At 36.8% G+C, this 20,278-nt stretch overlaps 1 protein-coding gene and 1 long non-coding RNA gene across 4 annotated transcripts in view; one reads left to right on the top strand and one right to left on the bottom strand.

The window, feature by feature from the left end:
* bcar3 (BCAR3 adaptor protein, NSP family member) overlaps positions 1–20,278 on the bottom strand; it is a 76,671-nt gene that overhangs the window by 43,677 nt on the left and 12,716 nt on the right. Inside the window, exon 3 of one of the 3 annotated variants that reach the window (XM_044130581.1) lies at positions 18,703–18,817. In XM_044130581.1, coding sequence (XP_043986516.1) covers positions 18,703–18,817 — 115 coding nt within the window. Of the gene's footprint in view, positions 1–567; positions 615–8,228; positions 8,599–18,702; positions 18,818–20,278 lie in introns of those variants that run through there. The other 2 variants (XM_044130582.1, XM_044130583.1) reach the window with 2 other exon arrangements.
* Positions 836–2,252, top strand: LOC122839184. The gene is made up of 2 exons (XR_006371994.1): positions 836–1,108; positions 1,571–2,252. It is a non-coding gene; the product is annotated as an uncharacterized LOC122839184 (long non-coding RNA).

Raw genomic sequence — 20,278 nt, 5'->3', positions numbered from 1 at the left:
ACTAGTTACTCCCCAGCCTTTTCAGTCGTATTTCAGACGCTGCTCTCTGTTTCTGACCTCATCCATCTTTCGTTCCCTCCCTCCACACGGACAGACGTCGTCTCCTTACCGCCATCCGTCCGTCACATCAGCTCTTCTTTACTACAAAACTTTTGTCTCTTTCTTTTCTTTGGCCTTCTGCCTCTCCTTTCTTCATCGACTCATCTTTGGTCCCCAGCAGCTGTTGGCCAGCCAGTCACATCACTCAACACAAAACAAACAAAACGGGCTGCAGAACCGTCCTGAGGTTTCATTTTAGAAATGAGGGCAGAGACTTCGACCCCTTTATTTAGGGTGAGTAAGTTTAAGGTATTTTGGTAAATTATTGGTTTGCTTTCATTTGTAATGTTGTAAATTTACCACAGTAAAGCAAATCTAATACAAATCAAATTTTGATTAATTCTTTACAAGGATTTCCTGATGTTGAACATTTTTACGTTATCAATCTTTTCTATGCAATGAAAATTTCTTAAACTAATTTTCTCTTAAAATGTGTTAATTTTCCAAAAATGAAATAATATTTAATACCTCCTACATCTCCTGGCGGCCATCTTGTTTTAGAAGCATGTATTTAGTTGAACTTTGAACTCAGGTCAACTCCTAGAAGGAACAATTGAAATAAAAGCAAGTTTATAAAATATTTTCTGTCATTTGCAATAATAGAAAAGAAAAGGAGAAAGAAAAAACATCTATTAAAATCAGATTTCGTGTCCAGAAAACATTTTATTTTTAAGAAATATCACCTATCCCTACTGCGGAGGTTCCAGCCTTTGTTTCTGGTACGTCCGTAAATCTGACGCACAGGCGACGGCTGTGATGGACAACAAACTGCTGGTGGTTAATTTCTGCTTTAAGAAAACGACATGAAGGGACGAAGGAGAAGATTATTGTTGTGCTCAAGTTGTGCTAAAAGGAGTTAGCCTGTCAGTGAAGCTGTTAAACCTAAATTAGCATCTTAATGCTAACATACGGCAGCAGCACAGATGCTAACGCTAATGCTAGCATCCGCAGTCCATGTTTCTTTGCACCAATCTGATGGTTGAATAACCTAAATAACAGATTCAAAACAGTAAGTATCTCTTTTGTTGAGCTCATATAGCTACATTTTATATTCAATAATTTTACAGCAAAAAAGGATTTTTGAATTGAAAATGTTGCTGATTTTGTACATAGCCTTTGATTAATTGCCACTCTGATTAAAAACAAAACTGAAGGTGCATTACATCTAGAATTTTTATTAATTCCTTTAAAGTTTTATTGTTTGTTTTTACTCAGAATAGATAAGAATTATTTGTTATATTTACTTGTATGAAATTGGTGACTTTGTCTGCACTGAAGCTTGTAGGAGCAACTGAGGTTTTATTTTGTGCACAAAATATGTACAAATCATCATAAATTCAAGGTTACAATTTAAGTAGCTCAGCACAGTTTGAGTTTATATCAGCTATATTTTCTCTTTTAATTTGCCTCTGACATGAACCCAGTAAGGATGAATCCTCCCAGTAATGAGTTAAATGTTTTCTTATGTCAGATCACTGAGCAGAGCTTCATATCCATGAGTGGTGATGCTGCAGAACGGCTGACATCAGCGCTCTGCTGTGGACGACCTTCGACCCTCTACCTCTGCTGCAGCTGATATTTTTAGAAACGCAGGATAAATTTAAAACCTTTAGTAATTTTTCCAAATGAACCTTTCATCTTGCAAGGTTGGACACTTCAGATCGACTCGGAGGGAATCCTTTGGTTCCAAAGCACTTAAAATCTGTTTAAATTAATGAGAATAAAGATAAGTAGCATTGTAATATGATGAAAATGTCATATTGTTAAAATAATAAAAGCTACATTTTGAGTCCTTTAAGTCGGGAAGCTAAACAGACCAGGCAGCAGGAAACTTCTCCCCATTTCTTTGTGTTTTTTTTAATGCAGAAGTTTTGTCACATTTCTTTCTGTTTTAAACTTCAGACTTCAAAGTTGGTCTTGACCAACATTTTCCTGTTTTTCTCAACGTTTTAATTTGGACTTTTTATTTCAGGGTATATTCAGACCAGGAAGGGCATTTGGTCCGAACCAAAAGCAGGTTTAATTTTTTTCTGTTTGCTGCTGTTTGCTTTAACATTTAGGTTTTTTTGCAAACAAATTAAAGTATGTAAATGCAGTTACAGTTATGTTATGTCGGTTGTTATGACAACACTATTAAAGCAGATATTACCGGTCTTTACTTTCAAAAGAAGCTTTTGTTATAGGTGACCTATTATGCTTCCTTGGACATGTCAGGATGGGTCTATGGCCTATACAAAACATGTTCACTACATTTTTTTACACATTAGATAATGAGAATTTAGTCTGTTGTAGGGCATCTCCTCACTTTAAATCCAAATAAGCTCCTGCTGGCCACGCCCCCTAACTCAAAGTTTACTCTCACATGATGAAATGGATGCAAATAGAAGGACAATTTTACAACTACACAGCTTTGAAAAGCAGAAGAAGAGCCTCCTGCACAACAAACAAGAATGCAGTAAGTGGTTTCTGGATGGTGACTCAACAACAAAACACTTTCACAAAACCAGCTGACCGAATGTGCTGGAGCTCAGCTTGGGTTGCTAGGTAACGGGTGGAATTCTGCTGGAGTTGCTAGGCAACGTACCCGTCGACTGTGGCTCAACAAACCGGGAGGTTTTTGAAACGGCTCATTTTCCAAACACCAAAAAACATGAACTTATTGCCAAAAAACGACTAAGTGTTTTTTTAAGCACTTGGATTGTTTTTAGAAGAAGTAGAAATGGAAGTATAAAAATGCACAAAATGTGATTTTTGCAAAAGGTGTTGCTACACCTTTATTTTTCTTAAAACTTTTTCCAGCAGAGGAAAAATAAACTTTACAGTGGTCTCTAGTAAAAGTTGCATATCTGCAAATACGGCCTTATATCCCACATGTTCAGTTTCAGTTGTTTGACAAATATCAGTAAAATAAAGGATCTGCCTGACAAACTGTTAGTCTTTCACTGTTCCAGGAATTTATTTGCTTCACTAAAAAATCCCAGCAGCATTACTGAAAACATGACAGAACCTCAAAACACCCAAACTATGAATCAGTGTCTGTACATAACAGACAACTTAAGCGACAATTATGTTTGAGTGTAAATACTTTCACATTCAAGTTCTGACATTAATCAAGGTGTTTTTGTCTTTACTGCAGTTTTGACTGACTTTCTGTAGGAACAGAAACAGAAACAGCTTTTATTGTCCTGCAAAGAGGAAATCAAGGTGTGACAGAAGAATAAGAAAGTTCTTAAAGTGTTAAAAACAATGTATGAAAAACAAGATTAACAACAACAATAATTGTAGTTAGGATATCAGTGATAGACTGGACAAGACTGACAATGACAACAAAACCTTACAAAGTCTTTTTGGTGCAAGATACTGAATAGTTGTTGTTTTACTGAATAGTTGTTAATTTAAAAAGCACTAGATTCACTGGCATATTATTTCACTTATAAAAATATTTCTACATGTTTTGCTGAAATAATCTACCATTGGAACAAGTTGTTTTTCATCATTATTAATGAATTATTTACTTAAAACAAGCTCCTACATCAAAAGTTACTTCTCAGTTAGTTTTGTCTTATTTAGATAGTTGTACTAGAAACTAGACCAAAACTATTTAGTAACATTTGTGTTTTTGCAGTGCATCCAGCACTTGTGCGGGTTTAGAGTCAGAAAACAGGACACTGCAGACCCCACACATCCTGGACACAAACTGTTAAGACCTTTCCCTTCAGGGCACTGCTTCCAAAAACCAAACAAGTACAAGGCGAGACCAAAACCTGCATTTATGAAGTCATTTTTAAAAATATTCATTTTCCCAGAAAATTTACATAAAACTGCAGCAAATCTTTGCTCAAACATCACAGCTGGAAGCAACATGTAGATAAAATCAGAAGTTATTTTAGGAAAACCTGCAGCATCAAACCAATCACAAGCCTCTCCTGGGCAGCGGAACACCAGACAAAACATTCTGGGTCTTTGTTAGCGCTGGCGCAGAAGGCCTTGAGTTGGGTACACACACACACACACACACACACACACACAGGAAGAGGAAATGGCAGCATAAACATATCAACGAGAGGCGACCCATTATAAAAGATTAGTGATAATAAAAAGTTTTTGTCTCCTCCCACAATCATCTCTCAAAACAAAACTTTTCTTCAACATCCAACTGATTTCAGTCCAGCTGCTGGATTGCCGGCGCCCGGCCCGAGTCTGCAGCTGACAGCAAAACACCAATCAGAGCTCAAGATGCACTTTCCTTAATCCACAAAGTGGCGGTTATGAACAGTTTTCTTCTTCACATCAACCAGCTGAGTTTCAGAGCTGCGCAGTAACGAGCTACATTTACTGGAGTAACTTTGTGGAAGAAATATTTACTTTTAGGAGTATTTTTACTGCGCTGTACTTGAGTAATTATATTATAAAGTATATCTAATCGTACTTGAGTAAAACTTCTGGATTGTTTACCCACTGAATGAAAAACAAACATGCTTTAATCATAAATTCACCAGACACACACCTGCAGTTTCTGTGAAAGTTTCTCAAGTTTTTTTGTTACTTATATGAATTATTGTCATTTTGGTCCTTAAAATACCAAAATTTCCACTTAACTTCTTATTTTGTTCCACCTGATGATGTAATGATCAATAATTGTATCAGTTACGCCGTATCTTTTTACCAAATACTTTTTTACTCTTACTTGAGTAACTTCTTGCCATTTCTTATTTTTACTTCAGTAAAATTATATTTAAATAGTGATACTTTTACTTAAGTACACTCTTAGGCAGACAACCCAAGAATTGCACATAAATAAATGTAGAACTACTGCAACATTGAAGCATAAAGTTGAAATTTTGGTATTTTAAGAACCAAAATGACAATAATTCAACAAAAAATGTAAAAAATCTGGTAAAATAAAATGTTTCTAAATCAGTTCCTTTCAATAAAAAAACTTATGAAACTTTATCAAAAACTTTGTCTGCTGAATTTGTTTTTCATTCAGTGGGAAGAAAATCCAGAAATTTTACTCAAGAAAGAGAAGAGATACTTCATAATGAAATTATCTGCGTACAGTTGAGCAAAAATACTCCCCAAAGTACATTTTTCAAAAATGTTACTCAAGTAAATGTAACTTGTAACTACCCAACTTTGGTTATGACATAAAAAATGAACAGATTTTCTATTTTCTCCACATTCGCAGCAGTTTAGATGAGAGATCGGCTGCAGCGCCGCTCAGTCATTAAACACAATGGAGAGGACGAACGCAAACATGTTTGGGAATGAGCCGCTTCCTCTGGCTGGCTAGAGGAGTTTTCCTGTTGCAGAAGAGACTTTAATACACACACACACACACACCCACACGCACACACACACATTAGGAAAACCACCCCTGGCCAGAAGTGAACAATGGGAACGACTGTCACATGACTGCTGTGTAGAGTCAGTCTTTGTTGAAGCTGGAGAGAGAGATGTCCTACTGCGCTCTTCTGTGCGTGGGCCCACCAGCACACATGCATGTGTGTGTGTGTGTGTGTGTGTGTGTGTGTGTAACATGTTAATGAGGTCTGTATTAAATCCCACAGCAGTAGCTGCCACTTAAAGCCTCTACAATCTTTGTTGGCTTGTCCATCTCTCTCACTTTCTCACACATGAACACCTGACTTCTCTCAGCATGTGAACTCATTCTGCACACAGAGGGGGGTAAAATGTCAACATACAGATATTCTGCTAATGTCGAAAAAACACAACTGTGGTGTTTCCATTAAATAAGAAACGTGATTAAAATCAGACCTGAACAAGTTTTTAATGACACACAGTGTCAACTACTTCCTGTTTTCAACTACTTCATGGTTTCCACCAGTAGTAACATCCTGTTGTTGATCATGTGACTCGTTTCATGCAAAAAAAGTGTTTTCATTGCTGTTTTGCGAAATAAACCAATTTCAATACAGCAAAAAGATAAACCCAACTGATTTTAATGCCAAAACATTTTATCAAAAACATGAGTTTTTGTCACAATGTGTGGGTTTCCATAAAGCCCTAAATTTATTTTCAAAATGTCAAATTGCAATAGACACAGTGAATGGAAACACAGCTACTGATAATCTCACTTTGAGCAACTGGAAACACATTCAGCTCAACTTCAGGAACAATTTCTGGCTGCTGCAGAAAAGAATCAAACATCAAACTGTTTCACTTGAAACTATTGTAACTTGGACTGTTTTCACACCTGATAGTCCAGTAGGCTGAAGGGCAAAGGTCAGGTACAAAAAAACTAAATGGAAAAGGGGAGACATGGAAAGGAGGTAGAAACTCTCAACATATTAAGTCAAGATCTCCTCGTGTGTGTGTAATATTGTTTTACATCCAGAAGTTTACAAACGGCGTTTTGTGGAAGGATCAATATGAAGTTGAGTAACGACGTCAACAAATGAAATTTCTTACGCTTCACAGCTTCCGAACCACGAGGTCAGAGGAATTAATCTGCAGAAATACAATCTACTTAATATGCAGAGTTGGGTAGAAGCTACTTACAGTTACATGAGTAACTATTTTGAAAAAGAAAACAAAAACTTTTAGGAATATTTTTACTGTTTTATTGAAAAAAACTGACTTTGAAACATTTTATTTTGTCTGATTTTGTTATTTTTTGTTACTTATTGTCATTTTGGTCGTTTGGTCCATCTGATGATGCAACTTTTAAATATGAAATGATTGATAATTTGATCTCAGTACTTGAGTGTACTTTTTACTCTTACTTGAGAAAAAATATGTTTTTACATATTTACTAAGAGTAGTAAGTAGTGGTACTCTTACTCTGACATTTTCAGCAACTTTTCTAAACAGGGGCCAAAAAAATTGCAGAGTAAAAAAAAAGGAAAAACCTTAAAATCAAGCAAAATAGCCGGCTTTAATTCTTCCTTCATGAATACTTATTGTCAGTAAAATATTTTTAAAGTGTTTCCATGACAGGTAAGTTTTTTTAAGTAAGGAAAAGTATAAGTACATTTCCACCAAAAAACTAGAAAAAAAAATCATAAAAAGTTCTGAGTTTGAAAAGTTTAAAATTTGCTAGAAAAAAAAATCTGAAATTTTGAGAAATTTTCTAGAAAAAATTTTCAACATTGTTGACTTTCAAAATTTTCATGAGTTTCAAAAGTCAAACATTTTTGACACTTGAAACTCAAACCTTTCAACTTTCCTGGTAGAAAATTTGATTAATCTCAAATCTTTGGTGGAAACTTTTTCTTTTTTTTAATCCATAATTGTCCTGATTCACCGCTGTAGATTTTGAAAGTTTGCTGTATCATCTAGTTTTCAGTTTCTTTGAAAAAGTTTGCTACATTTAGTGAAGTTTAATCAACTAAATCAAAGCTGACTTTGTACTTTACATTTATTAAAATTTACCCATAATGTATTGTATATTTTAAAAGTCTCCATCTGCATCTACGGGTCAAATTTGTATCATTTTTAAACTGCAGTTGGGGGCCGCACAAATTCAGTCCCTGGCCACAAACGGCCCCTGCGCCTCACTTTGAACACCCCTGCTTTTAACGCTGAATCTTGCTTTGTAGTTTAAGACACGACACTGACTAACGTCTGAAAGAAACTGCTGCTCTGGTCACTCCAACAAAACGTCTGCATGTCATCATCCGACCTGCAGCTCGTCGTTTAAAAACGTCTGGAAGGTCAGAGGTCGAGTCGGTCCAGTCAAAGTAAATACCATCTGTTGGGTTTGAGCAAAAGTTCCTCCGATACAAAAAAAAACAGCAATTTGGAAGAAGGAATGAACCAAAAATCAGCGTCTTGCGTGAGATTTAAAGGAACATTTTCAGGAGCCGGGCTGTTGATTGTATCTGTTATCTTTCATATAATTACGTCCTGCTGGGATTTCAACAATCTCAACGACCACAGTAACACCCATCGCCTGGGGAGGAGAAATTACTGCTCACAAACTCTCAAAGCAAATATAACTCGCTCAAAGATTCAAACGAGATGGTCTGGAGTAATAAAATCAAAAGTTTAGAAGATCCGAACCTGATTCAGATAAATCTGATAATTGGTTTGCTGCCTCAGGTGCCGTCAGATCAACTTCCACTCGTTCCTGTGTTTACAGTCCCAGACTCTCCAGTCACTCTCACCTGGAAGAATCGACTCTTCTGCCGGATTGTTGCTGTTTCAGCTCTCAGTCCTTCACACTTCCTCCAAGCTTTTTCCTTCTCATGCTTTCCAAAACGGAGTGGCTGACCGGCTGAACGTCCTGCACACTCGCACCGCTTCAGGCAGGCAACAGCAAGTAGCGCCACACAATCACAAGCCCGTCCCTCCTCCTCATCCTGCTCCTCTTCCTCGTCTCTCCTGGGAGCGATTTGCGAGCGTCCAGCTCCTCCTCCTGCTCCTCTGCGTCTGGGAGGAGTTTTCCTTTTGTGCCTTCTCAAGCCGAACTCCTCCTCCCACATCCAGCTCACCTCCTCTCCGGTGCGTTTCCTGCACAGCCTCATATTTCTTTTGTTTGCAGCATCTTACACAAACAAACACCAAATGATCTGGTGATGGAAAAGGAAATCTAGAAAAGACTCAAACGCTCTTTTTAATATTTAAAAGTTGCACAATCAGACAGAACAAAATATAAAGTTAAGGGGACATTTTGGTATTTTAAGAACTAAAATGACAATAATTTATATAAATAACAAAAAATTTACAAAATAAGGCAAAAGAAAATTTTTCCAAATCAGTTTCTTTCAATAAAAAACGGATGAAACTTTAAGCTGCAGGTGTGAGTCTGTGTCTGGTGACTTTATGGTTAAAACATGTTTTAATCCAGAAAATTTCCTCAAGTAAGATTAGAGACACTTCATAATAAAATTACTCTAGTCAAAGTAAAAAGAACAGTTTAGTAAGAAATGCTGCTAAAAGTCAAGTTTACTCGGGTAAAAGTTGCTTAACAACACAAAGGCAGGTTTTGGTGGTGAGTTATTCTTGTTTTGGTTTTTCCCCTGAAAGTAAAAGTCTAAACAGTTTGTGTCCAGGATGTGTGGGATCTGCACAGATTTCAGCTGCTCTTTCCCTAATTCTAGACCTGCACAAGTCCTGGACCCACTGCAAAAACAATAAAAATCTTATTTTTATGCTGATGACAGTGTCACTATACGGTTTTTATGCATCATTAAAAAAGCAAGACGTTTTCCTCATGTTAAACGTTTCTTGTAAGTTAGTGTTTGTCTTATTTCTAAGACATTTGCATTAGAAACTAAACCAAAATTACTTGGTTAGATTTTGTGTTTTTGCAGTGAAGGAACAAAATGAGCTAACGCCAGTGAGGTTGCAAAATATCTGAGGAACTTTATTCACTCTGAAGATTAATGAGGCTGACCTGCTTGACTCCATGTTGGTTGAAGCTTAAACCAGCTGCAGGTTTAAGATTCTCCTTCTGACGTTGGAGTTCCACTCAGATTGTTTGGTCTTTGCTGGCAGCCTTCAGGATAAAACTCTCTCTCCTGTCTTTGTCCTCCGGTTCCTTTGTATTGTCTGCAGTTGATAACACACAGACACGTGTGTGTGTGTGTGTGTGTGTGTTTTCCTGCAGACAATGCAATAACCCCGTCCTGCTGCAACAGGAGGTAAAGATGATCCGATGACCCACTAACGACACTCAGAGAAACGTTTGGATCTGCGCTGTCAGACCATCGCTTTGCTCCTAAAAAGTTTTTATTGGAGCAACACGCTGACAGGATTCTGTCATTAGATGAGTAAATCTTTGGGACTTGATTACATTTTTTTATTTTTTGTTTTTGCACTTGTGCTTTGTGGCGCCACCCGGTGTTCAAACAATGTAAAAGCAGCAGAAAACTGATAAATTCTCCTGGGTAGGATATCTGACACAAAAAGCAATAAATCAATTGATTGCATGATAAATTCAAACAAACTCAATAATTTTCTTTTGGATGATTTATTGTTTTTCTCTTTCTCTACCAAACATGGATGGTAAAAGTTTGTTTGGTGTTTTGGTCTCAACTAGCTGCTTTTTTAAGGATAGTTTTGTTTACAGAGACTTCATAATTAATTTTGCTTCGTTTATTTCTTTTGAAAATTTAAATGTCTTCCAGTTCCAGTGTTAAATGTTTATTAGACATTAAAGATATTTGAGAATGAGTTATTTCATTATTTTGCCATAATTACCATTAATATCACTTGAAAATGGTCTCAAAACAACAATATTATCGTTTATCGCGATTACTTCAGGGAAAATTTATCGTCCAGTAACATTTGCAGTTGTGGGAAATTTACAAAGCAAATCTTTTAAATTGACAGACATGTTTCTTCTGATTGTAAAATTAAAATCTCTGATATTTTCCATATCAAATTTGATTTTAATTGCTTTATTTTTCATCTTTCTTTCCTAGAAAATAAATTACAAAACGAAAATATTTTTTTAAAATGGCTTTTATTTCAATTATTCCTTCTGTGAGACCCACAAGAGTATCAAGCCACACTACGAGAAATTTTGTTTAATTATGAAAGTAAAGTCTGGTGATATTAGCAGGGTGAAGTTTTACTAGAATGTCTTACAATTAAGATAAAAAGTCATTTTAATAAGAGAAAAACGTCCAGACTGATCCAGATTACTTCACAGTCCTGCTGATGACAATAATTTGATCCTGATGTGTTCAAAAAAAATTTAAGTTTTTCCTTATTTTTATAACTTACAACAAAGTGTGACTTTTTCTTTTATTTTAATTTTTTAAAACTGGAACAAACTTCCAGAAAACTGTAAAACAGCTGAAACACTGACTTCCTTTAAATCTCAACTAAAAACCCACCTGATTAGGACTGTATTTGAAACGTAATCAATTATAAATTTATTGACAGAATCTGAGGGCTGCACAGTGGTGCAGTTGGTAGAGCTGTTGCCTTGCAGCAAGAAGGTCCTGGGTTCGATTCCCGGCCCGGGATCTTTCTGCATGGAGTTTGCATGTTCTCCCTGTGCATGGTGGGTTCTCTCCGGGTTCTCCGGCTTCCTCCCACAGTCCAAAAACATGACTGTCAGGTTAATTGGTCTCTCTAAATTCTCCCTAGGTGTGAGTGTGTGTGTGAATGGTTGTGTGTCCTGTCTGTTTTCTGTGTTGCCCTGCGACAGACTGGCGACCTGTCCAGGGTGACCCCGCCTCTCGCCCGGGACGCAGCTGGAGAGGAACCAGCAACCCTCCCGACCCCATTAGGGAAGAAGGGTGTTCAGATAATGGATGGATGGATGACGGAATCTGATTAATGTTCTGTTTTGATTGTTGATTCTATGTTTCATTGTGTTTTTGTGTCTGATACGATGTAAAGCACTTTGAAATGCCTTGCTGCTGAAATGTGCTGAACAAATAAAATTTGATTTGATTAATTAATTTTAAGCTTTTTGTAATTTTTTGTTTTTTTGAGTTCTAATATTGCAGCTTTATTCCTGTAATTTTATGAATTTATTCTCATAATTAAAACAAAACAAGTCTTAGCCTGACTATATTTCATCATTGACCTGTAGAGTTCAAAGTTCAAATAAATAAAAAACTTTAAGATAATTTTGTCAAACAAGATGGCCGCCCTCAGTGACATCACTCTGAACTATGGAAAGCACCAAAGAAAAAAGAAAATAATGTCCGAACAGTCTTGCTTGAATTACCTCCATTTAAATTACTTAAAATAAATTAATAAATTATTTAAATCGTTTAAATTTGAATGCTAAATAATCTAACTGCATCACAGATGCAACTTCTTTGAACTTCCACTCTGTAATCTCACCAAATGGGATTTAAGAAGCTTATTTAAAGCATTCAGAGACGTGGGCATCTCAACTGACATGTTAAAAATTTGTTTTGCATCTAAATATTGGTAAACGAGTTTTATTCCTCGCTAAAGTTTTAGAGGTGCAATAAATAAATGACCAAAAACAAATGGAGCCAGTGTTTAAAAATAATTTGATTTCATCTTGTGAACAAGATGTGATTAGGTTACGCAACTTAAAATAAACGTTAAGTTATTTTAAATGTGTTGAGCTTCTTCTCAGAGCTGACAACAACATCCCATAATTAAAGCTTGTATGAGAATTTATGTGTTTATTGTTTGAAGATCCATGTTCTGGTGGTTCCTTTGAGATGTTTTGGTCGTTTTTAGGGAAGTAGGTTCATAATCTACAGGTTTCTAAGTAAAAATCGAATTTTCCCGTTTTCCTCTCTCTGAGTCAACCTGTGCTCAGCTTCATGTGATCTTTCCTGTCCTCTTTCGTCTGTGAGGGTGGTATTTCCAAGAAGCTGAGCTCTGAGTCAGAGTCGGGTCTATAATCTTCTCCTGAATCACCTGAGATTTCCCAAAAATCTCAGAACAGACGCAGAGGAGGGGGTTGTTTAGAAAGGGAAGAGGACGAAGATCATCCTGGCCTGGGTCGTTGAGTTTAAAACTTTTATTTGTTCTCAAAAGAACAAGATGGTTAAATAGATATGAAGTAAAGAGTCACTAGAAAACAGAAACCAGGTTTGGTTTTGTTTGTTTCATGTTGTTGCATCCTCTTCCTCTGCTATTTTAATGTTTGGCTCAAGCTGACAATTCAGTAACATTTGTTACATTTTAAAGATTAAGGTGTAAATCAAAGCTTTAGCAAACACAAATGAACCTGGAACCATGGAGTTTCAATCACTTGCTTTCTTTGGATCTCTGCAGTGGTTGGCACTCTTCTGCTAATGCGCTAACAGAGGAGCTATCTTTGCGTTTAGAACATTTGCTAACTTTGAAAACGCTCAGCAAACGTAGCTTCCCTTTTAATTTTTCCCACTAAATACTAACCCTCTGATTTTCTTGGCTATTTTATAAACTTTCAGCTGAATAAAGTTTGACGTCTGTGCTGAAGTTTCGGTTTGTGGCTGTTAAGAATCCTTCAAGCAGTTAAGACGTTTATGTTCATGCTCTTATTTTGAAGTGGGTGAAGAGGGTTCTGTTTCCTCTCTTCATGTTCCATCCTATTTTTCCCAAAAATGTTATTTTAAACAAGAAACATACAGAAACAGGAAAGTAGAGGACAAAACATAAACATGAGTACAATATCCAAAGGCGAACACACAAATTATAATGTAGAAATTTAATTGGTGCTTGAGGGTTGCATGACATTTACTCTGTACCCAGAATGCATTGAGAGCATGGATTCTACAGCCTGTTGAGAGCAACAACGTATGTTGTAATAATGTCATTGACACATGGTGGGGGTCAACATGGCTGTATTGAGGGCATTAGCATTAGTTTCTTGGTGTAGCGCTTTTAGCGCGTTAGCATGACTAATTATTATGAATAGCACATTTCCTGTTAGCAGAAATTCTTGCTTCTGCTCCAACCTGAACACTGGTTTGCAAACATTGGACACCAGTTTATTCTCCTCAGTTTTCCGTCAAACTTTAAAATAACTAACTTTATCCTCAGAGCTGTTTTGGTAGAATACAGCAGTTTGCCTTCGGGTTGTCAGCATGTTTTAAGCAGCTGCTCAAATGGACGATACAAAGTCTCCACAGAACATTCTCACCCTGATATCACCCACTTCAGTAACTTCGACTCTCTTTTCGCTCCCCCTCATTCCTTGGACTCTTCGTCTCCTTCCTCCCTCTCCTCCTCCGCTGCTCTTCTTTCCAATAGATTTGTTTACAGATGCATGCTGGTGTGCCCATGTGCACGTCTCCGATCAGAAACAGAAGTAAACACCAGCTGCTCCAAAACAAAAGGTTGTTGGAAAATTGTGAAATTTAATTCTTAGGAAGAGCATCAACAGTAATTTCCCCAATAATAATAATAATAATAATAATAATTAACTCCACACAACTTCTTAACAGGGAAAGCGTATCTAAACAATGCAACATGCAGCCTGAAGCCAAAAGGAAAAAGTTGCACACCAGAATTTCTCATTAGTCACCTAATTGCATCTTAGTTATTTTAAGAGACTTTGTACATAAGTACAAACATGTACATATGGTATGCATGTACAACGTCTTACACCGAAGGTATCAAATCCGTTTCCAGTGCTTGTGCGAACTTGTTCTCACCTGAAAAAACTAATTTAATGAGGCTCTTCTCATTTCTGTAAATTCCTCATCTTTTCCTTCCAGAAACCTGCTTCTGCCTGCATCATGGAGATTAATCAGAAAACGTCTTTACGGAGGTTTAAATTCCTTAATGCCAGGAGAAAGGAGAGGCAATGCTTTCATTTGAATTCGTCTATAACTGCTTGTCCTTGTAAGACCGAGGGAAGGAAGGGGGCAAAATTCATGCAGAAAACCCCCTGAGAGTTTTAAACGCTGCGAGGCAACAGTGCAAACAACTGCACCACCATGCAGCCTTCAGCCTTAAGCAGCAATCTTGATAGTTTCTCCATATTAGCCTGGTTCTGCTAATCCAGTGTGAGATGAAACAGAAGCAGTAAATAGTAAGAAGAAAAATCTTCTAAATGTTGTAGAGGTTACTATTTCTTTTGACGTAGAAAAAGTTGGGTTATCCCAGTGTTTCTCAATTCCCGTCCTCACGCCCCCCCTGCCCTGCATGTTTTAGGTGTTTCCCTTCTGCTACACACCTGGATTGAACCTTTGGGTGATTAACAGGCTCCTGCAGCACTTGATGGTCATGCAGTCATTTGAATCAGCTGCTCTGGAATAGAGGAACATCTAAAACATGCAGAGCAGGAGGCCTGAGGACTGGAATCGAGAAGCGCTGGTTATCCTAACCTAGATTTCACTAACTGCATTTCCATTAGCCATAAAATTACCCAAATTGAAATAATAATAAATTCACTTAAAGAAAACTCGCCAGTTTTGAAATAATTTCACATTTTTTGATTAAAGGTGGTTTCTTTTTCAAGGATCAACGTAGATTTATTTAGCAAAACTTCAATAGAAACATTTCTTTGACAATCTTTTGAGTCACATGATCAACAGCTGGTTGTTACTACTGGAGGAAACGCCAAAGAAGACGACAGGAAGTGGTAAGAGGAGGATGGTTTGTTTGTGATTTTATTTGACAACGTGTAGCTCAGAGCAAAGCACTGTTCATAAAAATCTGTCATTATAAGGGGTTAAATCCGTAGCTGTACTGTAAAATGGCCGACTTCAGTTTACCGAAAACGCCACACAAGTAGCCACTCCAACATTTGAATAAAATGCTAACATGGAAACACCGCAACTGCGAAATAAGTGTTTTTTCAACATTAGCAAAATATCAACAAAACTTAGTCCACATATGTAATGGAGACGCAGCGACACGAGTCCATGTGAGTGTAAGCTTCAAAAAGTCAAAATCCTCAGCAACAAAAGTTATTGTGTTCAAGGCAAAGTTCTGAATTCAATCTGATGTTTTGTTTTCTGACCCAAAACATCAACGAGTCACATGAAAAGCAAAAGGAAACACTTTAGCACGAACCTAGCTGTGTGTGAAACTGCTCTGTAGAAGCAAAATGGGATTTGGATTGATTCTAATTCTAATAAATTATAAATAAACTATAAATGTTTATGGCATCATTGTCAACATACATTACACTAAACAAATGATGTGTTTTTGTGGTTCAATGTAAAATCTGCAGAATGAGACGATCTTTGAATCTGATGAATCGTCAGAAGAGCGATAAGTTTCAGCGCTAACCCACTGGACTAGTTTTGTTGTAATATTAATTGCATTTTGTTGTGTAAAATATGCTGAACATGCCAGATTCAACATGTTAACAATTGTGTTTACTTCTTCAAACAGCATTTAAAGATGATGGCAACCATAAAATATGTGGATGTTCATGAAACGCTGAGCGTTTGGTATTTTGTGTTTTCTAGATGTTTTGATTTGACCAAGGAGAGGAAGTTGATAACAGATCTCACTAAATGACTGCGGTTATTTTAACTTTACCGTCATGAGCAGATGTGTGATTGCATCTGTTCATGATGCATCATGTTCTGTTCACATCAACTAACATCAAAACAGAACTGAACCCAGCTCAGACCTCACAAGAAATCCTAAAATAAAATCTAAATACCAAGTCTTATCAGCTGAAACGGAACGAGATTAAAGAGCATTTGGATAATTTGGAGGACATTTTGTTTCAGGATGTTCTTATTTTAAATGAGTCCAGTTCAAGGAGCAAGATATCCAGATATGAGAGGCTACAGCTGAATGACGACTGCGAGACAGAAACAGAACGATGTTGATAATACGCCGAGTATTAACTCTGGGTCATGCTGATAATTTCCATCTCATCCTGTCTGTCAATATATAAAGGTTGTGGGATAAAACTAATAAAAACTCAAGATGAAGCACAAACTAGATTTACATGAGAAATACTAAAAATAATTAAGCTAACTTTGACACTCAAATGAAAACATGCAAATTAGAGGTTAAGAAAAAAAAGACTACTTTGAAACAATCCTCTGATTGATTGTTTTTAAAAAAAATAAGTCCAGTACTCCGAAATATCAAAACTAATACAAGTGGTAGTTTTATTCTAACTTTAAAATTATATTAATACTTTTAGTTATGGAAGAGGAGAAAGGCCACTTAAAAAACATATTGACTTTTTTTTCTGATTTGACTTTAATCTTCTGAGTTCAAAAGTTTGAATTCTGAAAAAAAATAAAATAAAATCAGGATCTTGAGATTAAAGTCAGAATTCAATATTAAATCAAAATCTGAGAAAAGTCAGAATCCTGAGATGAAACTGAGAATTACGACAAAAAACATCAGAATTCTGAAAAAAAATTTAGAATTATGAAAAAAACTAAAAATAAATTATGTGAAAACCGCAGAACTCCAACAAAAAATAACAGAACTCCTAGAGAACAAAGAATCAGAACTAAAAACAAAAATCAGAATTTTGTGAAAACATCAGAATTTGGACGAAAAAATAAAAAAATCTGAATTCTAGAAAAAAACCTCAGATCAAAACTCAGATTAAATACAGAATCTGAGAAGAAGTCAGAATTCCTTTTTGTTGAGTGGCTCTAATCCTCCTCCATTCCTCAGTTAATCCTTTAAACGTGATAAAAATGCAGGCGCTGGTTTCACCTTCACAGCAACAGCACAAAGTAAACAAAACTCACAGCCAAGATGCCTCAGATGTGTGTGAAGTATGAGTGTGTGTGTGAGAGGCTCCCACCATTTCCACCCTGTAATTGCTGCAACCGAAGCATCTCTAATTGGACTGCTGCATTTTAATCTCTGCCAAGGAGGAAAGCACCTGGCACATCGTCACACAAAAACGATGCAACTGCTTTTAAACCTTAAAAAAATCATAATTTTAAGACAAAGTTCTGGTTAAATATGTTGAAAATTATATTTCTAATGATTTAAATCTAAATTTGAAGGTTGGGTTTGGGAGGCTGGCAGGATTTCTCTTTTAAAGTGAGATTAAAAAGTTTTTTTTCTTGATAGGATTTCTGGAAGTGATTCTGAACTATGTCTTGGTTTTGCAGCTGAAGGACCTCCCATCCTGCTCAAAGTGCGTTCCCTCTTCTTTCTACAAGCATTCAAATCTCAACTAAACAGGAACGCAACAACCATAAATTTAAATAGATCAAACTGGAACAAATTGTAAGTGTGAATAACTTAGATTTACTCCAACTTGGTGCCTTTTTTGTTTTTATAAGAAACTCCAATCCAGCAAAGCTTGCAAATTACTGGCTTCATAATGAGATACGACTCTTTTTATAGCCTTTGCTTCCTACAACGGCTCTGGAAAGATATATCATCTGAAAACGTTCAGCAGAGCCAAAAAGTACGGAGCGTCTTTTGAGCCGATCCATTGTTTTGGATCCGGATTGCTCATTTGGTTCTCCATTGTCAGCCTTTAATCTTGCTTTCCTCACAGCTGTGTTGACCGGAAAGATCAGCCGTAATAATTTTGTGAAGAGCCACACCACGCATTGCTCGGTCGCCGTGACGACGCAGAGAATCTACAGTGTAATTCACGGGAAACTGTGCAAACAAAGCTGTTTGTCACCTGAAGCTGTGGGCTGGAAGACAGAATGGTGTTGAGGCCTGCAGTCCTGCTGGGTTTAATCACTTTTATAAGTGTGTGTGTGTGTGTGTGTGTGTGTGTGTGCGTGTGTGTGTGTGTGTGTGTGTGTGTGTCTGCCCAGAGAGCAGGCAGGAACTCCAAACTGGTTGGAGGGGAAACAAATGGGTCATCTGTAGGGAAGAACCCATTAATGTTGAATTGATTTTCAGTTTAATGCCCCGATATCGATTCATAAAACATTTAAATGAAGTTTTTCTCTAACCTTTCTAAAGTGTGTAGATGAACATTCTGTCAATGTCCCGATGAAATGTTTGTTACATACATTTTTATAAATGAGCTGCCACAAAATGAGTTTTAAATGCTAATATAGGTGAAGATTGGAATTTATTTAAGTTATGGCCGTTTTGTTTTGGTCTAATGTAAGTTCAAATGTTGATTTAAATCATTTTACTAGTGAGGTTAGTTTCTACTATTTGCAATATTAGTTCTTCTGGGAATATCCTCCATATCCAAGTAAAATCAGAACTGTGTGAATCAAAAATCAATAAAATCGAATTGATTTTGGTAAATCCGAATCACTGCCCGGCGCTAGTGGCCGATGAAGGTACCTCTCCTCCTCTCTCGCTCGTGCAGGAGGTGCAGGGAAGTCAGCAGGTGAAGGCGATGGAGGTGATTGTGGACGCCAAGCTCCAGGAGGTCGTACTCCGACAGGTGGAGCAGATCCTGGAGAACATCACAAACAAACATCACCTTAAAGAAATCAGACACAGAGTTTTATTTTAATAACGTTACAGACATGAAGTCTGTCAAAATCTGTTTATTTATTCTTCAAATTCAAATTTAAATGTTGCTTTGAATAACCTTTATTGGTGTACAAGTTCTGTTACGCTGCTCTTGACAGTTGGTGGTTACCATAGCAACCAGTAACTGTCAGCTCCTCCCCCTTTTTCTGTAACTGTTGAATGGGTTAGAGAATCATCTCCGCGTTTTCTTCACAAGCGATATATTTATTGCAACATAATTTTTAGACTAATTTTATTAGGGATTCATTGGTAATTTTGCCAAGTTTTGTTTATGTTTTTAACTTTCATCACAATTAATGTGCATTTTAGCTGCGTTTGAATTTACAACTGTTAACTGCTTGCAACTGTTCATTGCTGCTATGTTTAGGGTTATTTATTGTTGGACTGATGTTAGCAGCTGTTGATTTTCTCTCTTCTTAGAATAAATACAGTGAACCTGACAGAGGGGCTACACATGCTTGATTTTATGCATAGAGAGTAGGTTACTCTTTTCAAAGCAAGTAATTGATGCTAATTTAGGTGAAATAAAATCACATTTAAAGTTGGGTTTTAACATCTGCTACGAAAAATGTAACATTTTTCCGTCTGTTTCACAGCATTGCAACAGTTACACACCTGTTTTGTCGAACAGCTCACCTAAAAAACAAGCTGTATTCAACAACAAGTTGGCATTTTCCAGGTAATTCAACACAGTAAAGCAAAAATTATTACATTTGTTCAGTTCACAGAAAAATCTTCAGTCACATTGGTCCATTATTAAATTAGATGCTGCACATAACAACACTGCTGTTCATTGAGGAAGTCAGAAAACAATCAGTCCAGACGGCTTGGTGGCTCCAGAGGAGTAAAAGAAAAACCTCCACAGAAGTGTGTCATCTCCTCCCCTCATCCAGCTCCTGTGATTAGATTCTCTCAGCACACGGACAAACACACCCTCAGCCCTGCTGACATTACCTGAAATGATCTCTGAAGCTTTTCAAAACCGCAGGTCAACATTAATCAGACATCTGCTGGTGAATGACACACCGCCTGCCATCACCAGGTGCTAACCCAGCTCAAACTAAACTACTTATCTTTAAAGGTGGCCTATCAAGCATCCTTGGACAGGTTAGAATAGGTTTATGAGTGATAAAAAAAACATGTTTAATACCTTTATTTAAAAAAATTCCCAGATAACGAGATTTTAATCTGGTCAGATCTTTTATATTTTAAGCTGTTTTCTGGCTTCTTCGCTCTTTAAATCCCAACTCAACATTTACATACACACATGAAAATGAAAAGCAGAAATGGAGCCTCCTACACAACTAACAGGAATGCAGCAATAGGATTGGACGATAAGGCTGAAAAACATATAAAAATATAAACATTTCATATCAGTCGA

The sequence above is a fragment of the Gambusia affinis genome, linkage group LG10, assembly GCF_019740435.1.
Source record: "Gambusia affinis linkage group LG10, SWU_Gaff_1.0, whole genome shotgun sequence".
Classification (NCBI taxonomy): domain Eukaryota; kingdom Metazoa; phylum Chordata; class Actinopteri; order Cyprinodontiformes; family Poeciliidae; genus Gambusia; species Gambusia affinis.
The sequence above is the reverse complement of the archived record's forward strand: the minus strand, read 5'-3'. Positions and strand labels throughout refer to the sequence as shown.